We start from the raw sequence: 17045 nt of genomic DNA, 5'->3' as shown, positions 1-17045 counted from the left end.
ATAGGAAGCTGTAACATTCAGAGATCCTTTTAAACCCTTGTTTAATTATGGTGCATTAGAAATAGCTATCAGAGCATACATCACTGAAGTTTCCCCAGTGATTTCAACAAGAGAAAAATCACAGTTTTGGGGGTTCATAAACCTGATTCTGCTCCCACTTATAACACTGTTAATCAGCAACGGTGATTCAGCAGATTTGAAGTAGCTTCACTGGGCCAGGTTGAATTAAATTAGGTGAGAATTGAGACCAAACTCTACTATAGGGGAAGCTAATGATGCCACTCAAAATTAAGGCTGCCTGACAGATTTTAGGTTGGTTTATAGGCGGTTCTCACAGAACATGCAATTAGGTCAAGTGTATGTCTTTTAATAGAGTATTTAATTATATTAACTGTAGATTTTACCATCTACTAGTAGAGACCACAGAACTCCATGCACAGTCAAGTGCAGAGCTTTATGTGTTGAAAGCAGGTAGTGTTTTCCTCAGTTGCTCCTTAACCACTGGCTGAAGCAGTGTAACTGCACTTAGCAGGTATGCAGAGCTTGGAGAGCATTGGCACCATTCAGTGCCACAGAAACAGAGGAACCATTCCAAAAATCCTATCTCCTTTGATTATCTTAGGAAACTACTTAACATCTATGGCATGCCTAACATCGGTTAGATATTCATAACAGTTTTGCAGGTGGTTTTCTTAACTGCAAAAATTTTTTCTTACAAAATAAATTTTGGTTTTTTCTGACTTTCTAGGCCAGTGGTAAGGAGAGCTGGTACTTTAAAGGTCAAATTCTGCTTTGTATGTTGCATGTTGAGGGGATTGAATGCACCCTCAGTCAGTTTGTGGACAACAACAAGTTGGACAGAAGTGTTCATCTCCTGGAGGGCAGGAATCACAGAAACACAGAATCTCAATTAGGTTGGAAAAGACCTCTGAGGTTGTCAAGTCCAACCTATGACCTAACACCACCATGTCAACTAGATCATTTCACTAAGTGCCATGTCCAGTCTTTACTCAAACACCTTCAGGGATGGTGACTCCACCATCTCCCTTGGCAGCCCATTCCAATGTTTAATCACCCCTTCTGTGAAGAAATTCCACCTAATGTCGAACCTAAACCTTCCCTGGTGCAGCTTAAGACTATGTCTTCTCATCTTCTCACTAGTTTCCTGGGAGAAGAGGCTGACTCCCACCCAATTATCACCTTCTTTCAGATGTAGAGAATGATAAGATCACCCCCGAGCCTCTAAACACTTCCAGCTCTCTCAGCTGCTCCTCATAACACTTGTCTCCAGACCTTCACCACCTTTGTTGTCCTTCTCTGGACTCAAGGAAGGCTCTGCGGAGAGATCTGGGCAGGCTGTATTGATGGGCTGAGGACAATTGTATGAGGTGCAACCAGGCGAAGTGCTGGTTCACAACATGAGCGCTACAGGTTTGGGGAAGAGTGGCTGGAAAGCCACCCAGTGAAAAAGGAACTTGAGGTGCTGGCCAACAGCAGCTGAACATGGGTGTTTGAACATGGGAGCTAGGGGTGTTTGTCTGGAAAAAAGGAGGCTCAGGGAGGAACTTCTCACTCTCTACAACTACCTGAAAGAAGGTTGAAACAAAGTGAGAATTGGTCTCTTCTTGCAGGTTACAAGCAACAGGACAAGAAGAAACAACCTCGAGTTGCCTCAGAGGACAGAGGAAATTTTTATGAGAGTTTAAGAAACATTTCTCCACAAAAGAGTGGTCTGGCATTGGAACAGGCTGTCCAGGGAAGTAGTCAAAACACCATCCCTGGAAGTCTTTAAAAAACATGTGGATATGGCACTTGGGAATACAGTTTAATAGTGAAAATGGCAGGTTAACCATTGGACTTGGTGATCTTAGAAGTCGTTTCCAGTCTTAACAATTCTATGACTTTATCGTTTAGTGGTGGACTTGGCAATGTTAGGTTTATGGTTGGACTCATTGATCTTAAAGGTCTTTTCCAACGTAAATTCTATGTTTCTCTATCCGAGTCCAACTGAATAATATACTTAGTCCCATTCTCCCTGGGTATGATTTTGTTCTTTAATAAAGTTTTCGCATTTTAGAGAAGCTCAGGTCAGGTAGATGCATCTACTTTAAAATAGGAGGGAAAATATAAGAATTTTAAGGCCGTATCCTTGCAGATCTTTATAGTTAGTAATGTTCTTCTAGCTTATGTTCATGGATTTTTTCTACCATTGGCAAATTCACAGAAAACTTTTCAGGGTTAGATCCTACATATTTTCTTAAGCAGTGTTATTACTCTAATCCCTCTAGAGTGAGGTAGCTACAAGATCCACAGAATTTGATCTAGGGGACTAGAGTAAAGGAAAGTTTGTGATTATCTAATTTAGACCATGTCACGATCTACTTTTTTTTCTTAAAATTACTCTTGTGGAGTTTCAATGTGGTCTGTGGTGAATAGTCTTTCTAGTTCTCTAGTAGTGACTCTTTGCAACTTGACAGCACTTTCTTGGTGTGCAGCATAAATTTACCTAGAGTTTGAGGTTCGAGCTGGGTGAGGAATGTTGGCTGTAGACAGAAACTTTTTCAATTAGAAGTTTTCTGTTGGCAAACTTCATTTTGAGAAAACTTTCTTCATTAGCTGTATGGATCACTGTGAAAATACTGAGGAAAGATTTCCAGATCAAAATCTCTCGTTTCAGAAAAAAAAAAAAAAGGAAAATGTCCTATTAGAATGAAATTACATTTTGAAATGTTTGATGTTTTATTCCATTATTTCATGACAGAATAGTAGTAACAATACATAATTGTGACAGACAAAGGAATGCTATGACATGGCTTGGCTTGATACCATTTGTCATGAGTTAATTCATGCATAATGAAAGTGATGTAGAGTTGAAGAATATTTTTTAATGTTCTTTTGCACTTTGTGCAAAACTTAGAAGGCACTGATTTTCATTTGAAGTTGCCATGAATAAACTAGTTTCAACTGTAGAATCTGTTCATAAAGAAAAAGAAATTCTAAGTTTTTCAGCCATCTCTTAGTCTTAGGAAGTAGCATTCAAGATGTCACGCCAAAACTGAACTGAACAAGAATCCAAACTATTTAATTTGCTGTTAGCTATTCCATTTCTGATCTTACCTGATGCTTTTAAACTAGGCTGATTTTCTGTTCTCTTGTATCCATGACGTTTCCAATGAAGCCAACACTGTTCCCCAGTTAGGGCCATGAATTAACAAATCTTATTTAAAATAATTGCTTCCAGGGGCAAAGTGCAAACTGTTTTTAATCTGTTTTTCATTCAACGCAGAATCTGACCTGCCCCAGAGTGAGAGGACAACTCATGTGTTCGACCTCATAGGGGTGTTGTTTTACTGAACAGCACTGACCTTTGCTGTTTATGACTGTTGTGACATAAATTCTTTGGTGTCATAATTTCTGTCTCTGTAGTAGCATTTTATGTTAGTCAAACAGAGATTCAGACTGTGTTGTTGTGATCTGCTCATAACGATGCCGATACTTATGACTTTGAAAGATAAAAGTTTTAGTCTTTGTTCCAGTGCACTGCAGAATGGAAGAGCATAAAGTTTTGCCGAGAAGGGGATCTCCTATGTGAACACAGGTGTTTTCCATTACAGAACTGAAACCGAGGAGTAAATCTAACATTGGTATAAATCAGGAACTGCTAAATTACAGCCTCTGGCTTGGTTCCAATCACCTTTCACATACCCAGAGTAATTTTAATAAAGTCAAAGGACTTACTTTGGATTTTCTTTGGATCTAAAAGAGATTAGAATTTGACCTTAGGTGTATCAGCACAAAATTGTGCAAGTAAGTAAAGAAGAACTGAAAAGCTTTTTGTTTAGAAAAAGAACAAAATGTTAGGAACTATAAAGTTTGTTAACAGGTTTGTAAGAATACTGTAATGCAGTGAGTGGTCAATTTAAGCTTGGCATGTGTACACAACAAAAAATTAAACGGGTCATTTGTAAGAAAGTAACTAATACAATATGAGGGGGTTTTGGCAGTAAAATTTGTTTTAAAACTTTTCACCATCTTTTTCAACATTAGCCATGAATTCTTGACTTCAAATGGCAGTTCAGTATCCTGTTAGCTAAATAAGTTAGTTGACAGAAAAGTTTGTGTTCCTGTGGTGTAAAGATGAGTGTTGAAATAATTCAGGTTAAAAAAATAAAATAAAAAACTCCCACAGACTGTGTCATTACTTTTGCTTACAATATCAGTAATATGATGGTAAATTCTCAGAATCTCATGACTTATTTACTTAAATTCCTTTTTCTCTACTCCTTCTACTCCACTCTTTTCATTTGTTCACATACTTTATGGAGTAAAATGTAGGTGGACCTCTACTTAATTATGTCAGCTTTTTCTTCCCATATTTCATGTTGTTTCCCTTTTCAAGGACAGGAAGCACAACTATGTCCAGAGATGGAGTCAAATATTGTCTAGATTCTTCCTTGGCTGAAGCAGGCAAGTTCCAAATTTCTGGCCGTTTTAGAAAGAAATTGGTTCACTTTTCCCATGAAAGCTTTATGGCGTTCCTCACAACATTATGACTGACTGGATGTATCAAAAGCTTTGCTTTCTTAGAATTACAGAATGCTTGGGTTTGGAAGGGACCTTAAAGATCATCTTGTTTCAACCCCTCTGCCATGGACAGGGATGCCACCCACTAGATCAAGTTGCTCAGGGCCCCATCCAACCTAATCTTTGACAGTTCCAGAGATGGGGTATCTACAATTTCTCTGGGCAACCTGTTCCAGTGCCTCACCATTCTCTGAGTAAAGAATTCCTTCCTAACATCCAATCTAAACCTTCACTCTTTCAGTTTAAAACCATTGCCCCTTGTCCTGTCATTATTTGCCTATATAAAAAATCCCTCTCCCTCCTTTTTATAAGCCTCCTTAAGGTACTGGAAGGCTGCAATAAGATCTCCCTGAAGCCTTCACTTCTCCAGGCTGAACAATTTCAACTCTCTCAGCCTGTCTCCATAGGAGAGTTGCTCCATCCCTCTGATCATCTTCATGGCACTTTTCTTATCCTCACTCCTACTCCCATATTGCATTGTTATGACCTTATAGAGTTCCTTGCAAGCCAAAATCTCTGGGACATCAAAAGTAGATCATATTAGATTCAGCTGATATGTGTTGCCGTAGAAATATTTATTTATAAATGTACAATATGTTATCCTTGCTTATTAGCAATTTTACCAGATTCAAAAGAGTTTAGTAGACAGATAATTGAGAATTTCTTTCAGTAAAGAACTGTTTACTAGTAAATTAGGAAAATTCAAAACAGGCTGCATAGCGATACAATTAAGATAACTAAATTATCTTGGAAATTATACTAATGGTCAGTTTTGAGGGCTAATTTATAATAATCCCTGTTCCTCAGAGTTTAGGGAGAAGTCTGCTATGGAGTTCACAGTGGAAGGATGTAAATATAACATGCCAACTGTCAGCATCCTCTTTCACCCTTGTTGTCCAACCTGGTCCCTGGAAGACTGTGAATTCCTGGGCAAACCTTTGATATGGCCATGGTTGTGCATGGTTATGCACAAGCAGATTATTAAATGACCTCCTTTTCTGCAGTGGTGCATTTTTTTGCTGTGCCTGGTGCTGACTGTAGCAGGAGACAGTATCTCCCAACAGATCGATTTAATGTCTGATCTATTCTATAGTTTATAGTTTCTTATCAAATGCCTTTAATGTGGTTCCTTCTGTTGCTATTCCAGATGAAAGCATAACTTTTTCTTTCTTTTTGAGTTATTCTTCATGGAGTCAGTTCAAACCACCCAGAGTTTAAAGACTCTAGCCCTAGAGAGAATCAATTTAGAGATGGAAATGGCATAATGGAATGAAACATGTTACCTTCCAGAGTGTTTCGGAAACTGTAATTGGCCATTTTATCCATGGATCCAGATTCATACTGAGTCAGTGACAGGCAAAATTCAACATCAGCCGAGGATGGGAGCCTTGGGGTCCTTGATTTATCGTTGTTCCCAGGATTTCGCCTTATAGGCCCCTCGCTCGTGGCATTGCATAAAGCCTGTTGGCTGTTGTAATCTTCAGACCGAGTACAAATTACCTGTATAAAACACTTTCTATTAGAAGAATTGCAATGAAAAAATATAAAAACAAAAGAGATACTTTGATTGATTTTTTTTAAGAGCAAATAAAATGTATACTATAATGTTTGTTTCAAGAATATAATTTTTTATATTTTCTCTGTATGATTTTAATATAAGCTGGTTATTTCTTAGAAAACACCCCTCTACTACAGTGCATGTTTTGAAGAAATACACTAGTCTGTATCTGAAACTACCCCTGTGGACTAAGTCATGAAACCTCATTTATGCTCTTGAAAACTCACTGAGGCTAAATTCGGTGTTACCTACCAATGCAGCAGGATGTAGAGTTGAATTTGCTGCTGCAACTGCTAAATGGAGGCTCTTTGGCTTCAACAGACTACTGAACAAAGCCATAATCACAGATTTTTCTCCCCACACAGTAAGAGGAGGAATTGTTGACTTGAAATATAAGAAAAAATCTTTTATTATGAAAATATCTGTCTGTGCTTTGTCAGTCTAATGTCAGCTTACTTTCACTATATCTCAATGATGCTACATGTACAAAATGGAAAAAGTTGCTGCCGTACTTTCTAGAAATGTTCTGGAGATGAACATATACCACCAACTGAAATATTGTAATAATGGCTATTAGGAAAGGATCTTAAACAGAGAGATGAATACAGATATAAAATACTGTCCGAATCCAGTATAATTGACATAAGTTTTCTCAGTTCACAGGTAAAGTCCAGTTACAATGGTATAACAAGTCATTATTTGTCAGATGATCTATAGAAGCTGTCAGTCCAGTTTGAGACTCCTGGTAGAGCAAGATAGTTCAACGTAACTTCAAATGGTAGTCAACTAATTTTATCTGAGTCACACTTCTTCACATTTGTCATAGGTAAAAAGTGTCCACACAGACTGTAAGTTCCACTAAGATGCTGCTCAATATCTTTTTAAGGCATAGTAATTTATTTGTAACCTAATGATGTGGGTCTTCTAATCACTACGAGGTTTTTCTTGTAGCTCTCACAGCATTCCCTGCTTGGCAGAGAAGTGATCAAAATGAGAGCAAGGATTTTTTTTTTCCATATTCTGGTACAATAAACCTACAGAGAATTATCACAAGGACTAACTCCTATTTCTACTTTATATTCAGAACTTGTCTGACATGGAGTCAGGATGGAGGATGGTGAAAAATATAATGACACAATGACAAGCAGAAGATGAGATTGAGCGTTTAGTGGGAGTGTATATTGGTAGAGTTGGTGGTTATATGTAAATGAAACAGAGCAACAGTGGCTCAAAATACAGAACAACAAGTTGTTCTGTATCCCTAGCAAGTGAAGTCAAGGCTCTGAAACAAACTCACTGTCTATTGTTTTGCTTTTCTTCTGAAAAAAAACACCAAAACAAGTCAAACTTTAAAGCACCAGAGATCCCTTCAAAACACAGGACTCTGTTGTTAGGAAGTAATTGATGTGGTTAATGAGAAGTTTGTGTTGAGAAAGAACAGGTCTCATTAGTGAGTGAGACATCATAGGGGAGAAAACACCTAAGACTGAAACCTCAACTTCTTTTATCCTGAAGGTATAGTTCTATTTCATGGACTGGAACAACGGACAAGAAGGTGGGTGAAAACAACCATCTCAGCTTTGAATGAAGTGGAAGAGTACGAGATCCTCTGTTAATGAAGGAAGTGAGTGGGAGATTCATTTCACTGGTACTAGCCATGTACAAATTGCCAGATTGAAGTAACACTTTAGGATGACCTCTGCAGTCAGGAGAGAGAGAGGCGTCTTCTGAGTGTGATTTACCCTCCCATACCAGATGTCTGGTAGGTGAGATGTACTTACCTCTAGGGGTGCCTGACTCTCTTCATTGACTTAGTCAGTGAAATAAAATGAGTAAAAAAATCGATGCAGAAACTGTCTCTGGACTGCAGTTAGCAAGGGGAGCAAAATTAAGTGTTCAACTTGATGCTCTGCTTCTATATTAGCATGGGATGAATTGCACCCTGGAGGCATGGACGTGCCTCTGAAGACAGAGACAAAGGCAAGTTGCTTGGCTGCTGAACTAACTTTTGAATAAATAGGAGATGAAATGAATCCTTTTGTAAGTGATTTGACAAAAATTTCACAGAAAATGTTTGATGAAGATGGTGATATAACATAGAGTTCTTAAGAATCTGGAGTTCTTAAATGATAAATTTTCTATGAATATGAATATAATGAAAAAATTATTCTCATCTTTTTTGCAGTAGATAAGAAAGCTTATCGGAGAAATTTGTCCCCAGAGACTGCTCTATTAGCTGAAATCTGCCCTAGTTTGTTAAAGCTACTGAGGTACCCTTGCAGGCTGTAGGTAGTTGTCCAACAGAGAGTTTCATGTGTACATGACCCCCAGAAGCTCACCAAGTGGGTCAAGATTGTACTTCTAAAAGGAATTGAAGTCAGGACTCTGCCTCTAAGGAGTATCTTCTAAGAATCCCCACCAATAAGCGAGGGGTAGTGACAGCGAGAGACCTACAGTTATAAACACAAAACAGATGCAGTGTTGTTTTTATGATTGATTTGTATTACTGAGAGAGTTTATTCCCATTAGAAGGAAAAGAGGGGGATGATTCAGAAGATCTTCTAGTAATTTTTTTGTTTATAAAAATGTACCATCCTGTGTCCCTAGAAGTGCATTAGTGAAGAAGGCAAATGTGCCTTGGCTGGTGAAGCTCAACCTGTTTCCCAGTTGTGACTTGACTCAGAAACTACATATATGTGGATTTTCTATTTAGTTTACTCTCCTATGGGCCTTATCTAGGTTTATATCTCCTGGGTTCTCTGCCCTGCCATCTCCTATCTTTCATCCTTTTCCCACAGCCCTGGGGATATATCCCCATTGTGTCTTAAAAAAGGAATCACATGCTGTCTTCAACACTGGGTTCTCAGGTATTCAGACAGGGAATCTTAAAGCATGTGCTCAAATATATCTCTAAACAAAGGAACTTTCCCCCTTTGTTCTATTTATCCATTTCAGTGGGACTTGATGTAACTGTTAATGTCATGAGGCTTATGAATTGTTAGAGTGCTGGTTTTTTTTTCATTTATGTCTCAGCGTAGCCCTCCTTAACTGTCTGACTAATCAAATTCATCCTAAACAGAAGCCAGGTGCTACAAGGCAGTTGATAAGTCGTGGTCAAGAAATGCCAACATAAGCACCAGGAATGAAAATGCTTGTCTGTAACCTTCTGCTATTTTTTTTCTGAACCAGAAATTAAGGTCTGGTCATAAAATTAACAAGGATACTTTCCCAGTAAGATTTAACTTAAGTGATATTAATTATGGGTCTATCCTGAAACTATAACTTGCTTTTTTAAGTGATAAGTGTAAGTGATAACATAACACAGATCAGTCAAATAGTTCTTTCTGAATATAATCTGCATACAGTATAGATAAAATAGGTCACACCATTGCCTTCTTTTTGTTCAGCAGGAATACTTTCTACTAGAAAGATGTTGGTTTAAAATATGATTTTCTGTTCCCTTTCAGAACAATCCTGAGCAAATTTCTCAGTTCACCTTGGACAAAGCTTAAAATTACAACTGCATCTGCCTTCACAAATTCGCCAGCTCCAGGGAAACTTAGGAAGATACTCAGAGGAAAAGCTTATGTAAGCAGTGAGCAGACCAAATGCCAGTAGATGGCAGTCCAGAATATGCAGTATTGCATCTGGACCTTGTAGCACCCAGCAAAAAACATCCTTCTGTGCATTGCAGTGAAGATCTTGAGCACAGCTCTTTGGAGTGTTTCTTAGAAAACAGACTGTAAAGGCTACTGTCTCACGCCTTTGGTAAATGGGAAATCCTTTTGCCTTTTGCTTTGCAACTGCTTGCACAGATCAGCCCTTGTGACAAAATAAAGTGAAATGCATTACAGGAGTCTTCAGTGATGTTCAGTCCTTTCTCTGCTGTTTTTAAATTCAAAACTGTGGAGTGGTTTGTGACAAGCTCCTTAGGGTTATTTTTTGCTTATTAGATCTCAGGGGCATTCAGTACTATTGAATACTGTACAATTCAATAATATGTGCCTGAACACTTGCAAAAAGGAGATTTTCTGTGTTATTGAAATTACAAAGTGATCTGAAATTCCTTAGTTTGTTGGGGCAACACAGATGCTCAAAGGGCTTGTTCCTTTATAACTGATCCCTTACTCTGCTTCTCTCCTGAGATCACTGAGCAGAGATCTGCTCCCCTCCAGAAACTGTATCAGCATATTTTCATAGTGTTGTGTTCCAGATTAAACAGCAGAAAAGAACCACTTCAGACTAAAACTAGAGCAACCACTTGACTTGCCGATGTATACCAGACACAGACATGTGATGTGGGCACTTCATGGCCTTCCTTGACACGTCTATGTCTCTGTTTGTCCTGCATGAAGTGTGGACTCCAGATAACCGGCAACAGAAGAAACCGTATTTTGGGACCTTGCTTTTATAGGTGGAGCTTTGAAAGATGCTGGATCTATAGCAGAGCAAAAAATTTTTAAGAGATTCTGCATATTTGTATCTGATTCTTCATGTAGTGCTGAATATTGGCAGGAATAGAAGGGTAAAACAGGCAGAGGACTGAACAAAAAGAAGAAAATTTGGAAAGCAAAGATTTGAAGAAATTCTAAGAAACATCTTGTGCAAGGATAAGATAATTATCTTTCTTTCCCTTACAGCACATTCATTAACTGGAGGAGCTGTGAAACTCAAGCTAAAAGGAAGTGAGACAAACATGAAGTGACAGCACTGAAACAAACTCGGGCCCTTCAAGGTATTTTCTCAGCCTTCAGTAAAAGCTGGCTGAGTTTCATCTTTTTACTTGGAGGCAGCCCAGAACTGAGGGGTAACCTATACCCCATTCAGCACCTCAAAATGGTGCTGGCCTGGAGTAGAAAACTCTGTTAACAATTACTGCTGAAGTATTCATTAACACTTATTGGTTTGACAGACCATGATTCCCTGCTCTCCAGCTGTCTCCAACTGCTGCTGTTTCAATGTCTGCCATGAAATCACTCAGGCACATCTCTCTACAGAGAGATGGTAGGCTTCTTTTTCTACTAAATTATTAACAAAACTCAATTTTTATGTAATTCATTAGTTACTAATTTATACAGCTCTGAAAGTGTATATTATTTATCTTTTATATTACCTGACTCATTACATGAGCAAGCATGGCTGTACACTAGCGAATGGCCAAGCAACCACAGACCAAACTCCACTGTCATCCACTTGTGATCCTGTGGACAGTGAATTACAGGGACATAGAGAGGCTGAGGATACCTGAGTGGCTGCTCCTGCTGTGCACAGATCCTGATAACCCCGCACTGTGGTACTGAGGTGGCATGTGAAGAGGTACCTCTTTCTAACAGGAAATGTTCCAAATTTATAATCCATGGAAGCATATCATTAGAGACTAATCTTCATAAACTCTTCCTTTATAGCTACTTGCTCCATTTGGGCTGTTGCTTTTTAATGTACCAGCCTGTAGTTGGCACCAAAACCTATTAAGTTGCAATAAAAAATAAAGTCATCGAGTTCATGTGATCCTCAGGTGTCCACAAGCAGATGGATATAAGATTTTGGTTGATTTAAGTACCAAGAAGTGCTGGCTTCTGGTGTTAGTATTTTTAAAAATTTCCTGAAGTTTTTAAAGATGGATGTAAAATAATGCTTCAAATGATGCTGTCAGACTATTCAATACAGCCGTTGTATTCAACAATATAGCTCCCTTATAAACCGTGCTTAGAATTAAAAAACTGCATCTGAATAGCTGAATTTCATATTTCTTATGAAGTCATAATTTCAGATAATGGATCTAAAGTGCTGTCACTATTAGTTCAGGAGCATTATATCAATTTTCTATTTGTGTAACTTGTTTCTCTTTTATAGTAGCTTTGTTTTAGTGTAAGTGGTTCTGCAGGGTGATATGAAATGAAGTGCTAAGGGAAATTTTCCAGTTCTTTTTTGCAACAAAGAATTGGCTGCAGGCTTACACCAACACATCCAAGAGCAGCCAGCTCTCCACATTATGCAATTGCTTCTCTCAGGTCTTAGGAGAGACAAAATACAAGGGGCTGAAGTTGGTGGTGTTGCCTCCGTATCACACTAGAAAACTAAAACAGCACTTATATTCTCCAGCTTTATTTGCTTCATCTTGTGTCTAGCACACCATGGGGATTCCCAAACCTTAATGTTAACGACCAGCAGAAAGATTCTGCTTTTATTTGCAGAGGATTTTTATACATTTGCAACTCCACTGATTTCAGTTATTTCTCAAAATTAATTCTGGTACAGAGGAGAGAAGAGTTTCACCTCCTACTATTTAGAATCATAGAACAGTTTTTGTTGGAAAGGACCTTTAAAGGTCAGCCAATCCAACCCCCTGCCATAGGCAGGGACATTTGCAACTAGATTTTTTTTTTTAATCAAATCAATTATCTTGAATAATTGTAGAAAAGGGCACTAAAACAAAACAAAACAAAAATATTGAAAATGTCATGAAAGGTCTCCAGTTCCCATATAGTTTTCTGTTAATTCAACACGGAATTGCAAAAATTGGTAAAACATTAGTATGTCTCATGCAGTCCTAATGCTGAATGCAACACTTGAATCATCACAAACAAGTACTTGAAAACATGAAAAAATCCTTCCCACATATGCTACCACATGAGGTAATCAAACAAAACCAGTAAAGGATCCTGATAGTCTTGCTGGTAAAAAAGATGCAGGAATAAGAAGTGTCACTTAAATGACAAACATGAGAAAAATGTGGATGGATAATTCACTCAGCTAAGTGATAACAGCAGCATGTTGAAGAAAAACTAAGGTGAAAGCAAGAATTTCAGCATGTATCCATGGGTATCCATGTTGCCATGGCAACTCCTCAGTGGAATAAAGTATTTTCTCCTTTCTTTGAGATTAAAAAAAAGAAAAGGGATGCTGTTCTGCAAATAGATACTTTACCTTTTTTAAAAATAAATCTATAACCATTTCCTAACATAGCAGGCATTGTTTTGTTGTGCTTTGGAAAGACACTTAAAATTCTAAAAAGGATACCATATTATTGATTTCACTTGCCCTCTTTTAATTTTGAATGCTTGTTAAAGCCTAAATTCCTTCACATTTCTGGATCCTCCTCTTTTTTTTTTTTTTTTTTCCCAATCACGCTGTTTAGCCACAGAGCTTGGATAACCAGTGTATTCTGAAGCAGATCTGTGGCTCTTTTCCGATTTAAGCTAAGGCTATTTTTGTTCCCTTTTGATTTTCTAGAGTGATATTCTGGTCTCTTACTTTGTGCTACTTGAAGGAACTGTATTGACTGCTATTCTCAACTAAGCAATTGTTTAAATTTGGATTCAAAGCTAATAAAGAAATATCAGTGTCTATTTTACCTTTACTCCAAATTCACTGACTGAAAATGTAGATCTGTTCCATCTCTTTTATTCTTTCTCTAGATAAGACGATAGAGCTATACATAGATAGAAGATGTTAAAATGGGCTAATACCCTTTGAAGGTAAAGTTATCATGGGCTTATTTTGGAAAGTTTGATAAAAGTGTAACATTTCCAAAAGTGGCTGAAAAACATAGGTGGTAAACATTTTCAGAAATTACTTGGAAAACTTCAGCAAAGGACTTAGGTGCTCTCAACTACATACACTGACACTGAACATGTTTTAAACAGAGTACATTTTTTTAATTTTGTACTCATCAAAGTTATAGAAAAATATCACTTACAGCAACTTGTTTCATAACAAATTCTTTATTTTCAGAATATATTAGTGAGAAGTTATGAAACTGACTGTTTCAAAAATTTATTAATTGCTACTCATAAATTTTCTGGGTACTTATTACTAGGATGGGAAAATCTTAAGTATCTGGATAGGATTAATAAAACCTTTGGAAAAAAAATGAGCAATCTGACACCTCCATCTGCTAGTAACTTGCTGATTCCTTTGTACTACCTGCCTCCTCCTACCTTGGTTGTCTCATCCAATATACTGTATTTATAGCTCCACTTGACACATGTAACCCATGCAATTCTGGTTTCATTTAACCCACTCTAACATTTGTACCTTTGTCACATAGCCTTTTATTCAGCTCAGTGCAGAACAGCATCAGAACTACTTCTTTCTGATAATGCAATCTAATTAAGTTAGTAGAGTTCATCCAGATTCAAGTTGTTAGAAATGAGCAGAATCTTAGAAAATGGGATGAAAATATGTGTTTGTACCTGTATCTATTTTGTGACTATGCCTACTCTGGTAAATTAAATATGCCCAGGAAATTTCCCAGGCACTGAGGACAAACGACATAAAATAATCCATGTCTATGTCAGTAAAATCATTTTAGTGTCCCAAACGTGGTATCTGTATGCAAACATTCTCCTGGGAAAGGTTCTTGAAAAGCACCTGTTTGGAGGAGAAAAAGGCATGCCAGACAATAGCCTAAAATAGTTCTGTTGAATAGTTCTACTTGAATTTAGAGGTATATACGTGGCCTGTATTATTCAGAGAGTACAAAACAAGACTAAATACAGCACAACTAGTCCAGTTAGCCCAGTTGGCTGCTGTTTTGTAATGCCAGAATATCCCAGAGCTACTTGAATTTGTGTCTCTTTCCGTTAAATCACTGAAACTGCCCAACCTTCATTTGGGCTGTTGCTACAGAAATAAATAGAACAAGGATAGATTTAGACAGCATAATCATAGACTTCAGCGCCAGAAGCAACTGTTGCTATTGTCATGATGGAGTGTGTCTATCGAAGCTAATAGACCTTTGTCACTGTATTTTAGGTGATGTAGCAGTAATAAGCAAGAGACAAAAAAATCTAGAAGCTCTCAGTGTTAGAACAGCACACTGTAGTTCAGCTATATAAGACCTTTATCACTTATGTATATAAGTAATTTCACCTTGTTTTACAGCTAATTTGTTTTACAGCTACAGTGCTTTTAAGTTGCAGGCACTATTGTATTTACCTCTTAGTTCCTTTGAGCAACAGAGATTATTTCTTGTATTTTTTTGAACTACTGATGTGAATTATACAGCTGGTTCTTCTGTCCTTTAAAGATTTTGTTTACTTGTTTGTTTGTTTGTTTAAAGTTGAAAGCAAATTAGTTTAATTTGATAGTTTTTAACTCTTGGATGGAGGAATTCACTGGGAGAGGGTTAGCGAAAACCCTGTACTTCAATTTCTATCACTCTGCCATCCATAGTTTTGCAATGGTTTTGTGCTAGAAATTTTTGTACATAAGTCCTGCTTTTTCTGACCTGACTGCTGCACCAGACTCAAACCTATTTAACCTGCTAAAGGCCATGTTTGGACACAAAGGCATAATTTTCCTCCTTCCACTTTACCTTCGGGTTCTTAATTAAGCAACCTAAATCCTACAATGAGAAAGAAATAAGACAAAGAGACAAATGAATAGTTCTAAATGAAGATTATGTCCACATAAAATTTGATTTGTTTTCTAGTATTGCTTACTTTCTCTCTAGATACATCTAAGGGAATGCAGCGTGGTTAAGCTCCCATCTTGTGCACCTCACCTAAGTGCCTAACATCGGATGGGATAATTCTCTTCCCCTTCCCTTGGCCTGTTCTTACCTGCCACGAGGAGAAAATTGATGCCAGGCTGAGTAAATTAGGGTTGGTGGGATGTCTGCCACCCATGTATTCATCAGTGCAAACCCCACAGTCCTCTGCATCTCGCCAGTCCCAGTAGGGGATGGTGAAGTTCTCATCACCCGTTATCTTCTGGATCTGACGTTCCCACATCAGCAGAAAGGCCCGATGCCAAGGCAGAAAACCAGGGGCTTCATGAGCAAAATCAATGTCCCGCCACACATTGGACCCACCTAGGAGTGTGTCTCGAGAGGCATAATAATGCATCCACACAAAGACATCGTACACATTGATGTCTCTGAACATGGGGTTGGAGCCATTGTTCATCTGAGCATACGTGCCAGTAGCAATAACGTAGTCCTGGCTAGGGATGTTCTTTGCCAAGTTAAGGTAGGCAAGAAATTTGTTCTTCTCACTGATAGTGAGCTGGAAGATGTTTCTTCTTGTTCTCAGTTGCCTTTCCGTGCAGTTGAGCCCTGAGAAACCAAACTTGCACTCTCCACAGTTGAATCCCATGAAGTTGCCTTCACATCTACATGTCCGGTTGTAAAATACAGAGGGCCAGTCCTCTCTGTCATCCACACCTGAAAAAGGGAACTGTGGTCCTAGTGGAGCCTGAGAGAGAAGGATGTTCTGGCAGGACCCTCTGCTGGAAAGCTCGCCACAAGGGGATCCATCTCCATCCCAGGGGGGACAGCACTCCTTCCTCAGCAAACTTTGGGTGTTTGCACAGACTCTGGGAAACTGTCCCGTGGACGGCTGAAGGACAACCAGCAGAAAACCCATGGCAAATAGCAGCATAGTGACAGAGCAGCAGGAGAGCATCCGTGTTATGCTTCAGTGCATGGAATGCTCTCTCTGACCCCTCCAAAATCCTGGATGTGAAAGAAATTCCTTCCCCTCTGCCAGGAATGCTTCACTGCTGACTTCTGGTACAGTCCTCCAATATCCTTCCCCATTCCTACCCAAGATGCATTTACACACAAAATACACTTCAGGGTTAATCTGATTATCACATGTTTTAAGTGAAAGCCAAGTGACTTTTTCCCCACCCCCCACAAGTTTCAAAATACAGGCATTTATTATAAACTTTCATCTTCTGCCTAGCACATGATTGCTTTCCTCAGGCAATTGGAGAGGAAGTAAAATTAAAGTTTGGACACAGATACAATTGTAAGTTCTTTGAATTCCTGCTTTGATTATATGCTTTAGAATAAATGGATGGTTAAAAAAAAAAAAACAACTAGAAGAATATGATCAGTTTTGATTAGCTATATGGGAAGAATTGTGAACCCAAAAATGAAAAACTAAGGAATTTT

General features: G+C 38.3%; 1 protein-coding gene across 1 annotated transcript in view; it reads right to left on the bottom strand.

The window, feature by feature from the left end:
- The window catches only part of TYR (tyrosinase), a 51954-nt gene extending 35323 nt beyond the window's left edge, over nucleotides 1-16631 (bottom strand). The window contains exons 1-2 of the mRNA XM_018071033.2: nucleotides 15709-16631; nucleotides 5868-6084 (exon numbers count right to left, since the gene is read on the bottom strand). Coding sequence (XP_017926522.1) covers nucleotides 5868-6084; nucleotides 15709-16551 — 1060 coding nt within the window. The 5' untranslated portion in view covers nucleotides 16552-16631. The remainder of the gene's footprint in view (nucleotides 1-5867; nucleotides 6085-15708) is intronic.
- Nucleotides 16632-17045: the final 414 nt, after the last annotated feature.

The sequence above is a fragment of the Manacus vitellinus genome, unplaced genomic scaffold (genome assembly GCF_001715985.3).
Source record: "Manacus vitellinus isolate BGI_N305 unplaced genomic scaffold, ASM171598v3 scaffold_2_pilon, whole genome shotgun sequence".
Classification (NCBI taxonomy): Eukaryota; Metazoa; Chordata; class Aves; order Passeriformes; family Pipridae; genus Manacus; species Manacus vitellinus.
The sequence above is the reverse complement of the archived record's forward strand: the minus strand, read 5'-3'. Positions and strand labels throughout refer to the sequence as shown.